This window comes from Rhincodon typus, chromosome 3, assembly GCF_021869965.1.
Source record: "Rhincodon typus isolate 14 chromosome 3, sRhiTyp1.1, whole genome shotgun sequence".
NCBI classification, from domain to species: Eukaryota; Metazoa; Chordata; class Chondrichthyes; order Orectolobiformes; family Rhincodontidae; genus Rhincodon; species Rhincodon typus.
Window position 1 is genome coordinate 106,162,297 of NC_063334.1, and position 23,805 is coordinate 106,186,101.

The following is a 23,805-nucleotide window of genomic DNA, read 5'->3' on the forward strand; positions in this document are numbered from 1 at the left end:
CATTTCTGAGGAAGGGTCTAGGCCCGAAACGTCAGCCTTCCTGCTCCTCTGATGCTGCTTGGCCTGCTGTGTTAATCCAGCCCTACACCTTGTTATCTCCGATTCTCCAGCATCTGCAGTTCCTACTATCTCTGAAACAATTTTAACCCCACTGTGAAGCCTCCATTTCTGAAGAAGGGTCTAGGCCTGAAACGTCAGCCTTCCTGCTCCTCTGATGCTGCTTGGCCTGCTGTGTTCATCCAGCTCTACACCTTGTTTTCTCAGATTCTCCAGCATCTGCAGTTCCTACTATCACTGATATTCAGTGTTCCTTTAAGACCTTGAGGTTACAATTTCATGTGTTGAAATCCCTCAGTTACTGAGTTGACTCCGAAACGGAGCATTTTGTATCGAAAAGTTCAATGTGAGCAAACAGTACCTTGGTTCTCCTACCAGCTCGATTTGATAGTTTCCTGTATTGACTGCAGGTTTATCAATGTGCTTACCATCCATTCAGTTTTTTGATGATATCAACACTTGTCAGTATAAAGTGTCTTTCCTGGTGACCACATATCAACACAGATCATAGTTCGGTTCTTGCATTTGGGCTTCTAGATGACTTGTATGGGTCAGATGCTGAAATTCTATCTGTGCCTGTTTACTCAGGGGAATAGCCCCACATTCTCCAGTCTATCCAGATGTTGGTTTCAGGAATGAATTGCTTCATTCTCATTAATGTTTTTGTACATTCTGTAATACTTTCACATCCTTTCTAAAGTACAGTGCCAAGAATTTAACACAATATTCTAGTTAAGGCTAAACTGGTTTGTAACTTGTTTAGCACCTCAGCTATGCCCTCTGCCTCATGTGAATGTTTCCTTTTTGATTCCTCGTTGGCACTACTCCTCTTTTTGCCATCTTTTTATGAAATATAACTATAAAAGATGTTTGGCTTTCTTTTTTACATTAGCTACCAGTCTCTTCTCATACCCTCTCTTTGCTGCTCTTTTTTCCCCATTCCACTTTACACTTTCTACATTCAGCCTAGATAGCACTTGCAGAAGCAATAGGTTTTCAAAACTATCAAAACTTTTTTTGTTTCATCTTAATCTTTTTCTCTTGCATCATAGAGGAAGTTCTGGCTTTATATATATTTATTTCTCCTTCAGCAGTAAGCCCCTCATCTTATTTCAGCAAACTATCTCCTTTTTAAAGGCAGTTCATTACTCAATTATGGCTTTTCATCCTAATCTTCAGTTACATTATACAAGGGCAGGGTCCCTTTCTAACCCATTGAAATTAGCCCACTTGCCATTCATTATTTTTATTTTGAGTTCTTTTGACCCTTCCATAGCTAATGTAATGAAATCTTAATATACTATGATCACAGTTGCCTAAATGTTCCTCAACTGATACTAGATCCACCTTATTGCCCAAAACCTGATCCAGCAATGTCTCTGTCCTCATTGGGCTGGAAACTGTACAGACAATTGTACAGACAATTCTATAATTTCCTAGCTAATTTGTTCCTTTATATCTTTCCAACTAGTTAGAGACATATAGAATATATTCTATAAAGTAACGCTACCTAGATTGTTTCATGACTCTAGCCAAATAGATTCTGTTTCGTTTAATTTGTTCATAGATGTGGGTGTACACTGCTGTATATTGATGAATAGTCAAAATAGCAGTTCAAAAGGTAAACATATCAAACAGTAAGACGGCTTCTAAATAGTAGATTCAACATGAATTCTTGCAAGTTGCGGGAGCTAAATTTGTGGTGATGTAACTGCTTTAATGATCACATAACATTTGACGATGAGAGGGAGAGGAGGAGGAACATTGCCATCTTCTTGTGAGGTTGAAATCTTTCACACTTTATGCTCACATAAAAACAAGTTGGGCATGTTTTTAAACCTGCAGAGTGCCTGCCCGATGAAAGCAATTAAATCACAAATGGCATCATATCTTTATTATCTTATATATGAAAAAAATGTGCAAATCAGTCACTGTAACTATAAGACATAAATAGTAATTAGAAGAAGCCATCAGGGAAATTACATAACATCTTGGAAACATCTGTACATTGTGCAGATGATTAATTTAGTGTTGTGTGATGACCCAGTTTGGGACTTAAAATTCTTCAGAACTTGAGTAACTCAGCTGAAAAAACTGAGATTGAATTTTGTTTGAATACAATCTAAAACAGCTGTAGAAATAGTGATTATTTTCCAAAGAAAGAAGGGAAATTGGGCTATATTTCACATGTACAATACTGGAACTTAACCTTCTGAATTCATACTGCCTTTCATATTAAATTCAGAGACCTTGATTTTCTTTGGTATTTAGCTTCAATTTCAGAAAGGCAAAATATTACAGATGTTAAAATTTGGAAATAAAAACTGAAATTGCTAGAGACGTTCAGCCAGTCAGGCAGTGTCTGTGGAGAGAGAGAAAGAGAGAGAGAAAGAGAGAAAGAAAGAGACAGTGAATGTTTCAATAACTCTTCTGGTGTATACGCTGCCAATTTACATTCTTCTGGATGGAGTTGAATTTCTTAAGTTTTGTTGTGTCAGTATTTTTTGAGCCATCACATCTCATTGTATACCTGAATTACGCATTGTAGGTGGCAGAGAGGATGATTTGTCAAAAGGTGTCTTCACTTCAGACTACATAACCTCTGATTTGCTGAAGCAGCCACAGTAAATTGTTCCACAAGTTCCCGGATTAATCGTTTTTGGTAGATCTTCCATGTCTTTTTAGTCATATGTTGCACATTGCATGGCACCAAAGATCTCAGATTTAAGTTGGTTGAAGACAAATTTGGCAGACTATGACAACATTTTGAACTTACGCTACACAATTCAAAACATTTCAACAACCTTCAATTAAAAAAAAGGTGCGTCAAGTGAGAACAGGGACACTGTCCAGGTGCAAATATGAAGAATGGAGAACTTGGGTCATTGGCTTTGTGTGTATTCTCATCATCTGAAGAGCAGGCATAAAGAAAGATTGTCTTATATCACTGGATCCCATATGAATTGCTGAAGCTTGTTTCTGAGACAAATCCTTGATGCTTTTCATGTCAAACTGATCAGTCTGTGCTATGTCCTATTTTAGTGGAAAGCAAAGCACTTCTAAAATGTGCATCATGGTTTGTTGACGACTTTGTCACGGTCCACTGAATAAAATTTGTAAATGGCAGTTCAGCCGAAATTGATTATCTACTCTTCAGCCGTGTCCAGAAATTAGATATTGACATTACTTTGAAAATGACTGTTTTGGCCCTGTTCTTGCTTCACACTTACAAAAACTTCAGTTTAAGCAAAACATAATAGTTTTCATTTTAAGACTCCAAAACTCAGCAATTTAGTCTGGGCTAGTAACAAATTTTGTGTGACTCTTTTCTCAGTGGGCACATTATTTCTTTGTTTAATACAAGGTTGCTGTTTCAGTTTTGTTTTGAAGAATGTCACAAGAAGTTTCTTCATTGTAAAGTATACCACAGGGAATAAGGAAATGGGAAGGATAATGGTGTAGTGGTAATGTCATTAGCTAGCAATTCAGAATCCAAGAAACTCTGGGGATATGGGCTTGAATCCCACTATAGCAGATGGTGAAATTTGAATTCTATAAAATCTGGAATAAAATGACTTAACGGAGACCTGGCAACCACTGACAATTGTCATAAAAACCTACCTGCTTCACTGTCCTCCTTTAGCGAAGGAAATCTGCTGTCCTTACCTCATCTGACCCATATCAATGTTGTTGACTCTTAACTGCCTTCTGGGCAATGATTGTTGGCTGAGCTAGCAATGCCAATGAACAAATTAAAGACAATGCTGCTCAGTCCATCGCAGAAGCTACAAATAGGAATGAAAGTAAGTTTTTAAAAAATCAGGATGAGAACCATGATTACATAATGGAACAGAGCATTTCTATGAGAACTGCGGCACTTTGTCTCCTTGGGAACTTTGTCAAATTTCTGCCGTAAATTATCATATTGTCAAATCCCATGGATGCATCCTGAACACATCATCTGCTATTTTTAGTTCTACTATGATAGCTAATCCACTGGGTGGAATGGAGAGGAAGACTATCATTGGGACACATCACTGTAGTGTGAATGTGGCATATGAATTGCACAAGAATTACACAATAATTTTTCAATTCAAGTGTGTGGCTTTCTCAATGGCAATCAACCACTCAATGGGGAAACCTGCATTTAGGTTCTCCACTTCTGCGAGGATCAAGTTTTTATATTCTAGCTGATAACACAGAGTGGAGCTGAAGGAACACAGCAGGCCAGGCAGCATCAGAGGAAAGCTTACGTTTCGGATCGGGACCCTTCTTCAGAAATGGGGGAGTGGGAAGGTGTCTCTGAAATAAATAGAGAGAGGAGGGGTGGGCCTGAGGAAGGTAGGTGGGATGGTGATAGGTGAGTGCAGGTAGGCAGTGGTGGGGATTGGTCAGTGAGGTGGGAGGAGTGGATAGGTGGGAGAGAAGATGGACAGGTTGTGTCAGGTTAAGGAGGCGGGGATGAGAGGGAGGGTTGGTCATGGGATGAGGCCAGGGATGGGAAGATTTTGAAGCTAGTAAAGTCCACATTGAGACCGTTGGACTGTAGGCTCCCAAGGCGGAATATGAAGTGCTGCTCCTCCAGTTTCTCGGTGGCGTCATTGTGACACTGGAGGAGGCCCAGGATGGACATGTCATCCAGGGAGTGGGAGGGGGACTTGAAGTGGTTCGCGACTAGGAGATGTTGTCATTTGTCGCGAACCGAGTGCAGGAGTTCTACAAAGCAGTCTCCGAGCCTCCGCTTGGTCTCACCGATGTAGAGGAGGCCACATCAGGTCCCAACCTGAAACGTCAGCTTTCCTTTTCCTCTGATGCTGCCTGGCCTGCTGTGTTCCTCCAGCTCCACACTGTGTTATCTCTGACTCCAGCATCAGCAGTTCTTACTATATCCTTTATATTCTAACTGGCCTATGATTGGGGGAGGATGAGAAGCATTGCCAGTGAGATTTCCTGTGGATTATGTCTATCCATTCTAATGTTTCCTGTGAGGTTGACATCGAAGGGTGGATGTGAGAGATGTCAACAAGATCATCTACAATGTTTAACAATTTCACGTTAATTTCTATGAAATTTAATTCCTGCTGAGTTGCTGTGATATAACTATGCAAGCGAGTCAATGTTGGAAATTGAGTTTACTGATAGTTATGAGCTGTTAACTGTCTTGGTTCTGAAATAGTGCAGGATAATGATGCAATACAATTCCTATGCATGAAACGTAGCAGGAATTTAATAGAACCACAAAGAGATTTTGGATCACTGTCTCTGTAATGGCTGTGAGATCATATCCATTTACCTCGATTTGCCCTGCCTGTTCATCCACCTTAATCCAAATACCTTGTGCATTAAAATACGAAGCCTTTAGGCTTGCCTTTTTGCCATTTTTAACCATCCTAACTTTTCTTTAAACTGTGGCCCTGTTCATCTCTCACCCTTGATTACCCTGTCTCCTGTTTTTGCATTTTACTGTTCTTTCTTTGATTACTATCCTTGTTTTTCTCCGACTTGTCACCCTGCTTAGGCTTCCATTTATATACATGCATGCAAGGCTGTCTGGTCCTGCAAACTCTTTTAAGCTAGTACCCTTTAGTTTATACTATCTCTTCAAAGTACCAAAGTGCATCACCTCACACTTCTCCATACTGAACTTCATCTGCCACCTATTCTCCCACTCCACCAAAGTATCTATGTCTTTTTGAAGTTCTACACTGTCCTCCTCACAGTTTACAGTTATCCTACTAAGATCAGTTTATCCTGAGAAGGTTCATTTTACTATCCTCCATATGCTTATCCAAAAGCTGCTTAAAAGTTTCTATTGGAGGTAGTATATTGGCATGAATAGAGAATTGGCTTATGGGGGGCAGGAAACAGTGAGAGGGTATACGGGGTTGTTTTTCAGGTTGGGAACCCATGACCATTGGGGTTCCACAGAGATCAGTGCTGAGACCAGAACTGTTTACAATCAATGTTAATGATTGAGGGGAAGGAAGTGCATATACAGTAGCCAAATTTGCAGACAACACAATATTAGGTGGAAAGGGAAGTTATGAGAGGGATACAAAGAGTTTACAGAGAGGTATTGATAGGTTAATTAAGTGGGCAAAACGTTAGCAAGTGGAGTACATTATAGGAAAGTGTGAAACTCTTCATTTTGTAAGAGAGAACAAATGAAAATGATATTATTGAAGTGGAGAAAAACTGCAGAAAGTTGCCACACATAGGGACCTGGAGATACTTTATAGGAAACATAGAAAGCCTACACAGAGGTGCAGCAGGTAATCAGGAAGGCTAATGGAAGGTTGGCTGTTCTTTCAAAGGGATTGGAGTATGAGTAGGGAAGTCTTACTGCAGTTGTATAAGTTACTGGTAAGGATACATCTGGAGTACTGTGAGCAGTTTTGGTCCCCTTATTCAAGGAAAGATATCATTTCATTGGAGACAGTTCAGAGAAGATTCACTAGGATGATCTCTGGAATGGAAGGATTGTATTAAGAGCAAAGGGTAAACAGGTTGGGACTCTACTCAAGGTGCAGGGCTGGATGAACACAGCCTGCTGTGTTCATCCAGCCCTGCACCTTGTTGTCTCGCATTCTCCAGCATCTGCAGTTCCTACTATCTCTGGGACTCTACTCACTTGAGTTTAGAAGTATGAAAGGTGATACCACTGAATCATACCAGATTCTTAAGTAGCTTAACGTTGTAAATGTTGTGTATGTTTCCCCTCGAGGGAGAATCTAAGACCAGAGGGCACAGTCTCGGAATTAAGGGGTGCTAATTTCAGACTGAGATGAGGAGGAATTTCTTCTTTCTGAGGGTTTTGAGTGTTGGGAAGTGCTCGCCACAGAGAGCTGTGGGAGCAGAGTCCTTGTATACATTTAAAGCTGAGATAGATAAATTCTTGATAGTAGGGGAATGAAGTGTTACGCGGTAAAGGCAGGCTAGTGGACAAGAGGAAATATCGGATCAGTCATGAATGGCAGGGCAGGCTTGAGGGACCAAATACTCTACTCTACTCCTGCTTTTATTTCTTATGGTCTTAATTCTATCCTGAATAATGGTTTTTTCGAAGTTTCTGCTTCACTGACGTTAAACTGACTACTCTGCATTCACTGAGCCGAAGTTTATAACCCACTTTGAACAAAGGCATAATGTTTGCATTTTTCCAAACCTCTGGCACAAGCACACAAGTAGGTGAAGTGCATACTGAGCATGTATGTTTTTCAAAAACTAAAACAAGAATCTCTCTTTCAGTGTTGGGTCAGTTAGCCTGAGGTATCACAAGGATTTTGGAAACAAACAGGCTTGCCACCCAGCGATGGACATCTGGAGTGTATCTACTTTCAACATGGTCACCTTTGAGAAATCATAATATTGCTCGATGATAAAACATTTTTGAGAGATTAAAAATACATCAGTGATCTTCCTGCTGTATGTGTGGTGTGATTTGTGGAAGAAATCTTAAAGGGGACATCTTGTTCACAATGTCTGGAACACATTCAGATAAAATGTTTAAAAAAAACCCACCCGAAGAGGTATATTCCATACATCTTCCATTTTGGTTAGATCTAATACTAGTTGACAAGTAGATTGAACTGAAGAAATTGATTTAGCTAATTTTAATTTGATGAATTTCACTTTCAAAAACAAGACCATGGTTCCTTGCTGCTATCATGAGCTGATGAAGGTTTGTCTGAACTGCGCTACAGAGACATCCTGGCAGATCCTTGATGATATGATTAATATATTGTTGGAACATGTCCTGGCTGACAGATAATACAATGGTAATCTGACGAAACAGTATCTACCAAAAGTCATCGTTTCCTGTAATTCCAGGGAAAGATGTATCTGGAATCCATGCCATTGTACTAGATCCCTTATAGATCATCATCATTTGGTTATGTCAGAAAGGGATCATGGTCACATCACGTTTGTGAATTTCTTGATGTAGTGTGAAACTTCCAGGAGGACCTGATTATTACATAGCTACAAATTGTGAAGCATTTCCAATATTTCTAATGAGGGAGGCAGTGGCATAATGATCATGTCAGTTAACCCCAGGCTAATGTTCTGGGTCATGGGTTAGAAAATCACCTGTAGATGGTGACATTTGAATTCAACAAAAGTCTGGAGTTTAACCGTTCGTCAAATGGTATCCGTGTGACCGTTGCTGGTTGTCATAGGAACTCAACTGGTTCACTAATGCCCTTTAGGGAAGGAAACCTGTTGTCCTTATTTGCTCTGGTCCACATGTGACTCCAATACCACAGAAATGTTGTTAACTCTTAACTGCCCTCTGAAGCGGCCTAGTACACAAGTCAGTTCAAAGGGGGCAATTAGGAATGGGAAACTCATACTGGACTTGACAGCAAAATCTTCACCTGTACAAGAAAAAAAACAATTTTAAGCCATTTAGTATGTTGCAGTGGTCCCAAAAATATCGCAATGACATGAACGGGAAGTGGATCTGTACCTGTTAAAGAAAGGGCTGCCTTTAATTAGTTAGAGATAACACAGTGTGGAGCTGGAGGAACACCGCAGGTCAGGCAGCATCAGAGGAGCAGGAAAGTTGACGTTTCGGGTTGGGATCATTTTCTGAAGAAGGGTCCCAACCCAAAACGTCAACTTTCCTGCTCCTCTGATGCTGTCTGGCCTGCTGTGTTCCTCCAGCTCCACACCATGTTGTCTCTGACTCCAGCATCGCAGTTCTTGCTATCTGCCTTTAATTAACTATCTTGTTTTCTCATTAGGCAGGGGAAAGCAGACATGGCCGCAGTGTACTATGAACGCAATGATGTTGAAGGTCATCATTTTGGCCCTTGGTCAAAGCAGAGAAAGGAAGCCACCAAAGCTTTGGATGAGACTTTAAGAAACATGAACATGAAAATTAAGGTCAGAAAAATGACAAATGTCAATATATGCACTAATTGCTTCATCAATAAAATTATACTTCTGAGAAGATTTACTTTTTATTTCAAACAGCAGATGCTTGAACACACCTTTAGAGGCCCAAAAGGTTATGTTGACTCTGTGTGATTGTATAAAATATGCGATAGTGATCGGCAATCTGTTTTATATCCTGCCACATTTCATTTCCATTGAAGTTAATGTTTCTTTCAAGTCAGCCCTTTTATACTATCAGAAAAATTTACAACTACCCAATGTACAGACACTTAAGCCTTAACAAATCAATGTTGGCCAGGGCTGAACAAATGAGATTCAGTCATATGAGTCAGAATGTTGTAGGTTCAAATCCAACACGAGAAACAAACATCCAAACTCACGTGCCAGTGCAATACTGAGGGAGTGCTGCTTTGTTGGAGACTTGAGGTCCCATCTGTTCTCTCACATGAAGTTTCAAGAGCCACTAACTCAAAGAAGAGGAGGGGATATATCCCTGGTGTACTGGGGAATATTTATCCCTCAATCGACATGAAAGATTATCTGGCCATCATACTGTGTTACATTGTTGTTTGTGGAAATTGGCTGTGTACAAGTTGGCTATGACATTTCCTGCGTCACACCAAATTCTTGTTACCCATAGGGGATGGGGGCATGGACTCCTACATATAACAAAAAATGTGGAGACTGCTACAATGTAAATCCCCTATCTACCATGAAGGACTATAAGCTCAGACCTGATTGGTCAGTGAGGTAAGAAAAGATCACATCCGGGGTTGACCTTGTGACTACGCAGATCCATGGATAACATGTAGCAAGTATACAACCTGACTACACTTCATAAGTACCTCATTAGGTGTAAAGCACTTTGGGATGAACCAAAATTAAAACAAAAAGTTGCTGCATAAGTGCAAGTCTTTTGTTTCTTATAATTCCTCACAGTGAAAAATGTCAACCTACTAAACACAGATTCGCTAATAATTAGATATCGTTATATTTTTATGCCAGAAAAGTACTGAAATGGATCTCTTCAAAATTTGCTTTGTATCATTTACAATTATACTGCTGCTAGCACAGAATTGAAGCAGGGTGAGACTGATCCTTTAATGTGAAATCAAATTGCTTCTCTAGAAACAATGCTGTGGCGGTTTGAAGATGTCATTCTTGAGTGTTCAGTGTAAACCATAGTGTTGTTTTTGACCTTAATTCCCTTTCACCTTGGAAAGGATTTGAAATGTGCAGCTGTACAATATGCAACCCAATACCTCTACTATCTTCTGGGATTTTGGGAGACTCAAAGTTTACTCATGTTAAACTCAAAGAGGGTTGGCATTGTCACTAAGTGTAACTATCTTGTCTTCTCAGTGCACTATGTACCATCTCAGTTTACCCTGCATCATTTTCTCAGTAAATCCTTATAAGCCTTTCTTTCACCTCTAATAACCATACCAGCCAGACTTGTGACTGGATAAGGCACGTGACTGCAGGATACATCACATCTTTTACCCTAAATTTACTGCCCCTAAATATTATTGTATAAACCTCTTTATGTATCAACATGATGTTGCAATTGGTAGCATTATTTATGAATTAATAGAATCACTACAGTACGGAAGGTGGTCATTCAGCCCATCCTTATCTGACCTGGCTCTCTGCTTGAGGAATTTACCTAGGCAACTGAAATGCCAGATTGGCAGGTTGTGGGTCAGGGTTCTGAGTAAAGCTGCAGCACTGGCACATGGTGTGTACTTAAGCATACATTTCCTCAGCTTACAGAGTAGCTAGTAACCTCCTTCATCTCCAGCACATATTAAGGACACATATTGCTGATGTACTTCAGAAATACGTAGAGAAAAGCAGCCTAAATCCAGTTATTACTCTAATATTTATGAATATAGTTTCACCAGTTTCATCTGTGTTTAGTAGGTTGACATCTTTTACTCTGAGGAATTATAAGAAACAAAAGACTAGCATTTATGCAACAACTTTTTGTTTTAATTTTACAGCAGTAAAATTGCTGTAAGTTGTTTGCAACTTCTTCTTGCAATACATGGAAAGAGAAACCAAGTTCAGGACTTACTCATTTGCACATTTTGCAGGAAGTGGGTCTCCAGAATGAATTGAATGTTATGCTGTTTTCGGACCATGGAATGACTGACATTTTCTGGATGGAGAAGGTCATTGAACTTGATAAATATATAAAGATGTCAGATGTATTGAACATGATGGATCGAGGGCCTATAGTCAGTTTGTGGCCTCAAGAAGGAAAACTGAATGAGGTAGGCAACAAAGTAATTGCAATGTATGAGAGGAACAAGGGATCTGAGGATAGATTTCAAGATTTGTCAGTTTGATTTGCATTGAGAAAATTTGCCAATGCCATGCTCTCAGCAGGAAAGCATCCTGTATGAATATCAGGATTATGTATAAGACTGGAAGACATAGGCAGAATTAGGCCATTCGGCCCATTGAGTCTGCTCTGCCATTCAGTCATGGCTGATATGTTTCTCAACCCCATTCTCCTGCCTGCTTCCCATAATCCTTTATCCTCTTACCAATCAAGAATCTATCTACGTCTGTCTTAAATGCACTCAGTGACTTGGCCTCCATTGCCCTCTGTGGCAATGAGTTCCACAGATTAACTACCCTCTGGCTGAAGAAATTCCTCCTTGTTTTAATTCTAAAGCTTCAACCTTTCCCTCTGAGGCTGTGCCCTCAGCTCCTAGTCTCTCCTACTAGTGGAAACATTTTCTGTACGTCCACTGTATCCAGGCCTCTTAGTATTCTGTAAGTTTCAATCAACTTTCCATCGTCCTTCTAAACTCTATCATGGACAGACCCAGAGTCCTCAATTAGTCCTCATATGACTAGCCCTTTATACTCAGGATCATTATTGTAAACCCCCTTTGGACCCCCTCCAAGGCCAGCACATCCTTTTATAGATTTGACGTCCAAAACTGCTCACAATATTCCACACAGTACATTTCTGCTCTTGTATTCTAGCCCTCTTGAACTGAATGTTAACATTGCATTTGCCTTTCTAACTGCCAACTGAACCTGCATGTTAACCTTAAGAGAATCTTGAACTAGGACTCCCAAGTTGCTTTGTGTTTCAGAGTTCAGAAGTCTGTCCCCATTTAGAAAATAGGCTAAATTTCTATACTTCCTACCAAAGTGCACAACCTCACACTTTCATAAACAGCATTCCATCAGCCACTTCTTTGCCCACTCTCCTAGCCTGTCCAAGTTCTTCTGCTACCTCAACACTACCTGGCCCTCCAACTATCTTAGTGTCACCTGCAAACTTTGCAACAATGCCCTTAGCTTTTTCATCCAGATCGTTAATATACAACATAAATAGTTGTGGTCCTAACACTGATGCCTGCACAGCTCCACTAGTCACCAATTGCCATCCTGAAAAAGACCCCTTTACCCCTACTGTCTACTTTCTACCAAATAGCCAATCCTCTATTCGTGTCAGTAATTTGCCTCTAATACCATGGGCTCTTGTCTTATATAGCAGCCTCCTGTGTCACCCCTTGTCAAAGGCCTTCTGGAAATCCAGATAGATCACATCTAGTAGCTCTCCTTTGTCTAACTTGCTTGTTACCTTGTCAAAGAATTCTAAAGATTTGTCAGGCATGACCTCCCCTTGATGAAGCTGTGCTGACTCAACCCTATTTTACCATGCACTTCCAAGTATTCCGCAGTCTCATCCTTAATTATGGACTCTTAAAATCTTACCAACTATCAAGGTCAGGCTATCTGGCCTGTAGTTTGCTGTCTTCTGCCTCCCACCCTTCTTAAACAGGGGTATTACATTAGCCATTACAGCCATTACAATCCCTTGCTTAAGTGATTCCTGAAAGATCACCACTAATGCCTCTGCAGTCTCCTCAACTATCACCTTCAGAGATCTGAGCTGTAGTCCATTCGGTCTGGATGAGTTATCCACCTTCAGGCCTATCAGCTTCACCAGCACCTTCTCCTTAATGATGGCCACTACACTCATGGAGTCATAAAACATGGAAACAGATGTTTTGTTCCAACTCATCCGTGCCGACCAAGTTTCCCAAACTAAACTAGTCCCATTTGTCTGAGTTTGGCCCATATTCCTCTAAACCTTTCCAAATGTCTTTTGAATATTGTAACTGTACCTGCATCTACCACTTCCTCTGGCAGTTTATTCCACATATAAACCACCCTCTGTGTGAGAAAGTTGCCTCTCAGGTCCTTTTTAAATCTTTCTCCTCTCACTTTAAAAAATGATCCCTAGTTTAGAACTCTCTGACTCTCTTGAAATTCTGGTGTGCTGCTGGTTTCTTCCTCAGTGAAAACTAATGCATAGTACCTATTCAGTTCATCTGCCATTTCTTTGTTCCCCGTTACTACATCTCCAGTACATTTTCTAGTGGTCTAATGTCCACTCTTGCCCCTCTCTTATCTTTTAGATACCTAACAACTCTTTGCCATCTTCTTTCATATTATTAGCTAGCTTACTCTCACATTTCATCTTTTGTCTGATACTCTCTTTAAGTACAGGATTAATGACAAATGGTTTGAGAAACCTATTGGCAATCACTGTACTTTTAATAACTCTACCTTGTAGTCCTCTGAACTACCATATTGGCTATAATCAGCTAACTCATGACAGACCAGTAATCAAATTTGGAAAATCTGTGATGTGTATAAATTGGTGTTATAACATAGAGCACATTAAACTATGGAGGAAAGAATGGGATAAGTTGAACCTATGTGAATATTTTAATATGATCTTCTTCTCAGAAGTAAGACATTTCTATCAGATGAGCACAAATATTGTATGGTCTAGAGATCAGATCAGCATAATACTGCAAGTCTTCACCCTTAATGTCCTTGCCTGTTTTGTCCAAATTAGCCTGTAACATGCTTTCAATGTCACAAATAAAATATCAGCAGATTTCACATTCAAATTTTCATTTGTCTGTGCACAAAGGCTAAATAATACTTTAAATCTGTTTAAAGGCAGCTCCTCACTCCTACAATAAACAGTTAGCAACAATTTGAAAAATGCTGTGGACTTTTCACATCACACAACTCAATTAATTTTCACATTGTTGAGTAGTCATCTCTAGTTTGTCTTGGTGGACTGAATCTTGTGGAAAAATACAGGAGCCGACTGCCTTGCAGCTGTTCCGAAATGAAATTATTCATTTTGTAAACCATTTAAACATGGCTTTTTAGTAATGGGAACTTCAGTTTGATTGAGGTATTTTGAATGAGGAGACTCAACTATATGTAACTGACAAAATTTCTTTGATTTTACCAGCTGTACAGCAACCTTAAAAAAGTTAAAGAGATGAGCGTGTACAAGAAAGATGAAATTCCAGACAAATATCATTATAAAGGTGGGAAATTTGTCGCACCACTTACTCTGCTGGCTCAGAAAGGCTGGTTTATTGCTGAGGTATGGTGGAATAAAATTGTTTTGTAAGTCACAAAGTCTTCTTGTTTGCAATGTGAACTGACAAGCTTGTATTCATTTTGTGCATTCTGTACATCTGCATCTCTTAGAAGTCACGAAATGTTTGCTTTTCTTGAATTAAAAACTGAAAGAATTGCGGATGCTGTAAATCAGGAACAAAAACAAAGTTGCTGGAAAAGCTCAGCAGGTCTGACAGCATCTGTGAAGGAGAAAACAGAGTTAACGCTTCGGGTCTGGTGACCCTTCCTCAGAACTAATTCCTTGAATTAGCTGGCTTTTGTCAGAACTAGCATTTGAAATTAAGGTAGAGAATTCAATAATTCATCATCTTGTATGAAGTATTTGGCTCACTTGAGAGATCTTCATAGAATCCCTACAGTGTGGAAGCAGGCCATTCAGCCCATTCGAGTCCACAACAACCCTCCAAAGACCATCCCACCCAGACCCACCCCCCTACCCAATCCTTATAACCCTACATTTCCCATGACATATCCACCAAAGCTACACATCCCTGGACACTTTGGGCAATTTAGCACAGCCAATCCACTTAACCTGTACATCTTTGGATTGAGAGAAGGAACCGGAGCACAAGGAGAATGTACAAATTCCACGCAGACAGTTGCCCGAGGCTGGAATTGGACCCAGGTCCCTGGTGTTGTGAGGCAGCAGAGCTAACCACTGAGTGACCATGCCACAATGTCTCAAATTGCTTCAGTTGGTAATGGCATTGTCATGTGATACAGTAATAAAATGATATTAGCAGAAGTGAATATGTAACCAAGCCAAAAAGAGATTTATTTTCCCTGATATTGGAAGCTGGTGACATTGTACAGTCAAATTCTTTAAGTAGAATTATCCACAATAGCACGGAACCCTACTAACAAACTTGCATTCAAGGCATGGACTTGAATATACATGACAGAGGAATTTGTTCCAACTTCATTTGATTGTTACCACTTCTTAGATTGCACAACCTTAATGTAAAGCCAAATCAGAAATACAAGCTAATGAATTTTTGACTTTGGTATGCTTCTTGATAGTAAGAGTTTAATTATACAGGCTAATCACATTTATGATTGAATACTGTTCTTTCCAATCTCAAAGTACAAAGGACATTTGACATTAAATATAAGCATAAGTGAAAGACATGGAGCTACAGATAAATACATAACTGCATCATGCAAAAGACAGTCATAAAACGCCAGCAATACCTTGAACTTCCAAGTATTAATGTAGTGAATAGTTGGCTTTATAACTACTTGTGTCAGAGCAGTAAACCAAACAACAGATTGTTTATCATATCTAAACACAGTTTATCTATGCCTTGAATGCAAGTTTGTTAGTAGGGTTCCGTGCTATTGTGGATAATTCTAATTTACTGATCTAACAGCCTGTGAGTCTTTTATTTTTTAATGTCAAATAGATTCAAAGGAGATGTGAGAGGAAAGGTTTTACACAGAGAGTGGTGGGTGTCTGAAATGCACTGCCAGGGGTAGTGGTGGAGGCAGATATGATAGGGGCATTTAAGGAACTTCTAGATAAGCACATGAGTATGCAAGGAATGGAGGGATATAGACCATGGGCAGGCAGAAGGGATTATTTTAATTTGGCATCATGTTCAGCACAACATTGTGGATTGACGGCCTGTTCCTGTGCTGTACGGTTCTGTATTCAATGCTATGTAGATTGTAGAATTATGCTGCTTGTAATGGTTACAGTCTTGTTGCAACTGCTTCCAGAAATCCCGTGTTATAAATGGATTTTGACCTGTCACGTTAGGCTGACACCAGCTACAGCTGAATGACCATGATTCTGAAGTGCTGAGTTCATTATCCTACTCGTGGAGTTAAATACGGAACTAAAATAAAGGGTTGTTCGGATCACAAGCAAGGAAACGTAGCTGTTTGTTGTGTTCCTTGATTTTCAGATTAATTCCTGATTTGACGTTGACCTGCATTTTCCAACAGCCAGATATTTGTTTCTGCAGTGTAGATGCGAAGTGTGTGTGGGGAGCCTGTGGAATCCTTGGCTTTTGTTTTATTCATTCATAGGATGTGAGCGATGCTGAGCAACCAGCATTTATTGCCCGTCCCTAGAAGGTGGTGGTGAGTTGCCTTCTTGAACCGCTGCAGTCCAAAAATAAAGGTGTAGCATACTCTGGAGGAATAAGTTGGGAAATTGAAGATGCTGCTGGGCAATTCCCCAAGCAAGGAACTTTCTGGAAATACCCATTTAAATTGAAGAATTTGGAGGGTTCCACCACAGTTAATAAATAGTTATGCAGGAGAATTTAGACTGTTAAATTTCTAGATAAACTCCCGAGTAATTACTAAACTGATCCCTAACTAAACCTCCCCCAGAGAGTTACACCCCCACACTGTGACCCAAACACCCCTTATACCCCTGGACCCAACTCTCCCATGGTCACCCCCCAGAACCCGATACACCCCTTCTGTCTCACCATGAGTCAACACTCCTACTTCCCCACCACTGGATCTGACATCTCCCTGTACCCCTAGACTCTGACCCTTGCCCACACACCAGCTGCCCTGAGAACACTCCCCTCTCCATACTCAACCCTTGTGACCTGATAAACTCCTTGCCCCTTCCAGTGGTCCGGACCTCCCTCCTCTCTGGCTACCAAACGCAACACCCTTTCCCCAACCCTATCTCCTCCTGCATGGGATGCAAAGTGACAAACATGAGCCTTGGCAACATCAGAAAATGTTGCCACTTGACACCCCCACCTCCACTGCATCCCTCCAGGACCCATCCACTCGTGCCCTGCAGCCAGGCCCGCTATCATCCCCTTCCTGGAACTGACAACCTCCTTGCTCTCAGGACCTGAATACCCGGCTTTGCTGTCACACCTGACCCTCTGGGACCTAACTACTGCAGCCAGACACAACACTTCCCTCATCACACCCCAGTAGCCAACACCACCCACCTCCATCTCTTGCTTTTATTCCTTGCCACTTAGCAACCTACCCACCTGACACATGCCTCCTTGATACTCTACCCACTTGGCACCCTACCAACCTTGCACTTCATCCCCAGCACCGCACTTCCCCAGCACCTGACCCACCTGGCACTGTGGCCATTACTGTCTGGGAATCCGACTTCACACGAGCTTATGTACTTGTCCTTTCAAAGAAGTTGTCAAGGTGGCTGTCTGTGCTGCTGGGGGTTTACATTTCAGAATATGGCAGCTGACTGATGTGCAAAAAGCGGGTATTATTTGCTTTCCAAACTGTTCAATGCTAAAATGGACCTGTCAGAATGGAAGTATGCATCTGCATTTCTGACTCAAATCTTCATGTTATGTGAAATTTGGCTCATTCAGTTTACTATAGCCCTACAGTTTCTTGTTCCATCACATGAGTAAAAGAAGTTGAGGAAAATTGGGTGAGGATGGAAGTGGACCTGATTTTCATTCCACTTATTTAAACTGAGGGAATAGGATAATGTGGAGCAGAAATGTCAGTGCAGATCTATTCACTCAAATAGACCATAAATTCTATTTCAAGAAAAGCAGGGGCTGGTGCTTATTACTCGCATGTGATTCCCATGCTGATTTCCTTCTGTGAGCTGATAAATATAAATGCAGGAACTAATAAATCTGTCTCAGATTTATCTTTTTCTGGCAGAATATTCTGAGTCATCACAATTCATACCTAATCATGACAATAAATTTCAATTAGCGTCATGTAACTCTGTTCCAAAAAGGTCACATTTACAACTCAAGGTGACTGCATTTATGGAGATATGGAATCAGAATTTATTGCAACTTGGAACTGGAGGGAGCATGGTCCTTAACTTAGTCTGGAATACTAAAACAGAGCAAAATAAGCCACTGTTTAAATAAGACCATAAGACACAGGAAGAGAAATTAGGCCATTCAGCCCATCGAGTCTGCTCTGCCATTCACTCATGGCTGATAAGTTTTTCAACCACATTCTCCTGTTTTCTACCGGTAACTCTTGATCCCCATGACAGTCAAGAGCCTATCTATCTCCGTCTTAAATATACTCAATGTCCTGGCCTCCACAGCCTTCTGTGGCAGTGAATTCCATATGATTCACCACTCTCTGGCTAAAGAATTTTCTCCTTGTCTCTGTTCTAATGTTTGCTTCAAGAATAGATTTTTGTTGTCCATTGCCCATAGAGTCATTATTATTCAGAATCTGGATGGATCTGTTCAAAGTAACAGTCAATCATTAAACCTTTAGACATTCAGACATCCCCATTAATGCATTCTCTTCTTCAGTTGGCTTTCCTGAAGGCATTTCTGTTATTTCTAATTAGCGCTGAAAACAAATGACATTCTCAAGAATTGCTCAAGGTCCGATTTTTTGGAAATAGAGCTTTCTTGGGAAGGTTAGAAACCTGCTGAAATAAGCAGAGTTTTCATTGTAAAAACTGAAAATATTTGAAACCCTCACAGGTCATGCAGCATCTGTGAGGAGACGAACATGAGCGTCATATCAATGCTCTTTCGTAGGAATTGGAAAAATGTACGGATTTAACAGACTTTAAGCAGAGGCAGGAAAATGGGCGGAAGTGTGCAGATTAGAAAGGGAAGGTCTGTGAAAAGGGGAAAGCAGCAGGAGTAATTGAATGCTGATGCAAGGCAACAAGGACGATAAAGGGACAAGTAAGAAAATAAATAGTGGAGGTGAGGTCAGCATAATCTAATCAGACTGTAAGGCTGCTGTCTCATTGGAGAGAGACAACTGGTGGAGGTTTAACTTGAAGGTCACCACACGTTAAGCAAGGGAGTAGGTTGAGAAGGAAAGTCCTCCATAGTAACTTCAGCTAGTACAGGCATTGAATCCACCCTGTTGGTGTCACCCTGCATCACAAACCAGTTATCAGCACTAACTGACCTCCTTGATAGGGCTAAAGGCGGTGTAAATGGCAAAAGGAGATTCTAAGCTTCAGTCACATTTTCCAGTGTGTATTTTTAGAATGACAATTACTAAAAGATATAGTTAATTTTTTTTGATTATTCTCTAGCAATTCGCGGTCTTTTTTTGCCATTTATCTTTCAGAATATACAAAAGTTGCCTTATTGGGCCAATGGAACAGATGGCAAGAAGGGTTGGCAGCACGGATGGCATGGCTACGACAATGAATTGATGGATATGAAAGGATTCTTTCTGGCCTATGGACCAGGTAATCATTTGATACCATTCACATATTTGTAAGTTGACCTTCAGAAGAGAATTTTACAATATAACATGTAAGTTTAACAAATACAATTTAAATTTATATATTTTCTTACATGATAAACCATGCAGTGAAATGTATTTTAGGCTTTTTGCATGTCCTCCACTGCATTCCAAATGATTGACAATTGCATGTTCAGAAATCAAGACAGTATGTTCTGGAATTTCACCAGTAAACATCTTTGCAACTCATAAACTAACCACCATCCTTCCAGTTTGTTCCCATTTCCAGGTTTGTTTTGGACTCCATAATAAATTAAGTGCCTCTTCTGAAAGGGGCATTGTTCCATTATTCCATTGTAACAAAAGCAGAAACATTGAAAGAAATGTATCAACTTAAATTGAAGCAACATTTCTGGGTGTGATGATACACTCTGCTATTCCTGTTTATAGGCGCACCTTTGAATTCTCAGTAAATCCCAACAGTCTCTATACAATGAAGTACAATTAACACATAGATGCAATACAACCATTCTGAAGTGGTTGCAATAGCCCATGCTTTCTTTAGCTTTCTCCCATCAGGATGGATGAACAAAGTTTTAAAGGAATAGTACAATTTCTAAGTTCTCCTCCAATTCACACATTATTATTGATTTGCAAATACATTGCCAAATTCTTTAGTGCTAAGTGGTTCAATATGAAAACAAATTTACAACAAATGTGAAAACAAACTAAATAACAGATTTGGAATGAATACACATCAAAGGCTGCCAAAGCGATTCCCAGCATGAATTTAAAGACTAAAATAACACAGCGTGGAGCTGTGAAATGAAGAAGGGTCCTGACCCGAAACATCAGCTTTCCTGCTCCTCTGATGCTGCCTGGCCTGCTGTGTTCCTCCAGCTCCACACTGTGTTATCTCTGACTCCAGCATCGGCAGTTCTAACTATCTCTGAGTGAATTTAAAGACTGTTTTTCACCAGTGCATATCTCAAATTGCGATGCTATAAGGTAATTTTTTTAAATAGTGTCCAATTTTGACAGTGGCCAAAATGCTAAACTTTATTAAAGAATTTAATGACTAATTCTGTTTTTGTATGTTCAGATTTCAGGTCAAATTACAAGGCACCTCCAATGAGAGTAGTTGATGTATACAACATCATGTGTCATGTTGCTGGAATAAACCCATTGCCAAACAATGGTACTTGGTCCCAAGTGAAATTGATGCTGAATAACGGTGTGAATTTGTCTTGCACTGCAAAAGCTAGTGTAACTGTGTTGACAGTATTGCTGGCCTGGGTCTTTTTCTGATCAGGTCCCATTCCATTTTTTAAAAAAAATTTGAATTGAACTGTGTGATTTTTTACCAAGATTATTCGAATTAATTGCCTTTGGAGATACAAATAACATTTAATCGTACTGTCAAAACATTGGATCCTGGTAGGCTTCCTACTGAATGCTGTAAAGTGATTCTTTATGAGTTTAATGTCAATGTTATTGTCTACAATACACAATGAGTTGAGCACCTCCCAAGTATACTCAGAAATAACAATTCTGCTGCTACTCTGTCTCTAACACTTCGTACATCCCATCCTCGCTTTGGCAGGAGTACATTTAGCCATCTTGGCCCCATGATGTGAAGCTTCTTCATAAATGCTAATGCCTCACTCCCTCCCTATCCACTGAAATACTCATTAATTAACAGCTCTTTTAAGAAGCTCTTGCTCAGACTTACTGATTTCTTCTTCTTTGACTTGATGTTCATCTTTGTCTGATGAAGCTCCTGTGATGTTTTTCTATAAAAATGAAAGTTGTTGATCTGATACAAGTTTTTTTATTCCTGTGCAATCTTTGTTACCTAAAGAGTTGATGTCCTTACTGGACATGATAGCTTGTAAGACAGAACAGACCAGACAACAGTATCAAATGCAGATTTAATGATGTCCAGTATTAAGGCAGCACCAGAACACTTCTTCTTGCAAGATTGAGGAGACATTCGGTTGGATCTTACTTCTCCCTTTATTTGACAGAACATCATTTTAGCAAGAGATTCAGAAACTACATCGTGACCCTGTATTCAAGTTACATTTTATAATGCAGTCAAATCATTGTAAGGACAGCTACTTAAGGGTAGAGAATGGCCTAGTGGTATTATCGAATCAGAGATAGTAGGAACTGCAGATGCTGGAGAATCCGAGACAACAAGGTGCAGGGCTGGATGAACACAGCAGGCCAAGCAGCATCATAGGAGCAGAGAGGCTGACGTTTCGGGCCTAGACCCTTCATCAGAAAAGGGGGAGGGGAAGGGTGCAGTTGTTTGTTGCGAACCGAGCACCTCCAACTGCACCTCCCAGTCGCGAACCATTTCAACTCCCCCTCCCATTCCTCAGACGACATGTCCATCCTGGGCCTCCTGCAGTGCCACAACGATGCCACCCGAAGGTTGCAGGAACAGCAACTCATATTCCGCTTGGGAACCCTGCAGCCCAATGGTATCAATGTGGATTTCACAAGTTTCAAAATCTCCCCTCCCCCCACCGCATCCCAAAACCAGTCCAGCTTGTCCCTGCCTCCCTAACCTGTTCTTCCTCCCACCTATCCCCTCCTCCCACCTCAAGCCGCACCTCCATCTCCTACCGACCAACCTCATCCCGCCCCCTTGACCTGTCCGTCCTCCCTGGACTGACCTATCCCCTTCCTAACTCCCTACCTACACTCACCTTTCCTGGCCCCATCCCCGCCTCTTCGACCTGTTTGTTTCTTCTCCACCTATCCTCTCCTCTATCCCTCTTCTATCCGCCTCCCACTCTCTCCCTATTTATTTCAAAACCCCCTTCCCCTCCCCCTTTTCTGATGAAGGGTCTAGGCCCGAAACGTCAGCCTCTCTGCTCCTATGATGCTGCTTGGCCTGCTGTGTTCATCCAGCCCTGCACCTTGTTGTCTAGTGGTATTATCATTGGATTACTTATCCAGAGACCGAGGCAAAATTCTGAGGACCTGGGTTTGAATCCTGCATGGCAGATGGTGAAATTTGAATTCAATGATAATCTAGAAATAAGAGTCTAATGATGACCATAAGACCATTGTGGTTTGTCACATGAAAATCGCTCTGGCTCATTAATGTCCTTTAGGGAAAGAAACTGGCATCCATACTTTGTCCGGCCTACATGTGACTCCATACCCACTGCAATGTGTTTGACTCTTAAAATGCCCATGCAATAAAATGCAATAAATGCCCATATCCCATCAATGAATGTATAAAAAGAAACTCCTCTACATTCTCCCACTAATGAGTGAACAAACAGGGATGCTCATATTCCATTTTGATGTTTATCCAATAGAACAGTTACCAACATCGGGAAGTATTGAGTTTGGCATTCACCCGAGTTGGATTAAATATAGAATAATTCTGCACCTTGGTGGCATATTATTTTATGTAACAAACCCATTTTGCTACCTGCCATATTTCACATTAAAGCGTTTGGTCAGCTTTTGGGTCACTAACTACTTATGACAAAATGGAGAGCATTTGTTTTGTGTACCGTATTGTACAAGGCTCCAGATTATCTGCTCCTTTGGTTAAAATGTCATGTTGATGGATGAGCCCAGTGAGGGGTGTGCCAGGCACCGAGCAACCATTTTGACAGCCAGTTAGCTGTTCATAGACTCAAGTTGGAATTTTCTGGCCTTTTGGTTCAGCCTTAGGGAGTTGCCAGTCAATCAAAGCCCAGTCAGCTTTGGATCACGGTTTCCGTATATGTTTTGGCACCTGCCAAGATGCCAAGCTAACGGGCTCTGCTGTGACATGGACTGCACGGTGATAGGATTTGAGATGTTGGAGGGGAGGGGGATTTGGGGTGGTAGGGCAACCTGGGTTAGGGTGGGCTAACAGACGGCAATGTGAGTTTAACCTTCTCTCTCCTGAAGTGGAACTACTAAGAGCTAGAGTGCTTCATGCAGGCTGACTGCATTATTTTTATCCAAAAATTGCCAGAAACAAGGATGGAGCTGGAAATCTCAGAGTTAGTCCATCTGGAAGTCATACAAACCCAGTGGAATTCCGGGCCCCTTAGTCAAACGGTAAACCCTGACAACTGTAACCTTGAATAACTGAAGGTACGCTTCCCACTCTGCACTGTAACAATCATATTCACAAATACATTGAGTGATTTTACCAAAGTCACTTCTCTGATGGACAAGAATATGAAAGATGAATGCGTT

The 23,805-nt window shown here is 40.7% G+C and overlaps 1 protein-coding gene across 1 annotated transcript in view; it reads left to right on the forward strand.

Annotated features, from left to right (window-relative positions):
• Positions 1–21,409, forward strand: part of enpp6 (ectonucleotide pyrophosphatase/phosphodiesterase 6) — a 40,561-nt gene extending 19,152 nt beyond the window's left edge. Inside the window, exons 2-6 of the mRNA XM_048593959.1 lie at positions 8,792–8,943; positions 11,052–11,231; positions 14,261–14,398; positions 19,468–19,591; positions 20,690–21,409. Of these exons, the coding sequence (XP_048449916.1) occupies positions 8,792–8,943; positions 11,052–11,231; positions 14,261–14,398; positions 19,468–19,591; positions 20,690–20,895 (800 nt within the window). The 3' untranslated portion in view covers positions 20,896–21,409. The remainder of the gene's footprint in view (positions 1–8,791; positions 8,944–11,051; positions 11,232–14,260; positions 14,399–19,467; positions 19,592–20,689) is intronic.
• The last annotated feature ends 2,396 nt before the right edge of the window (positions 21,410–23,805 follow it).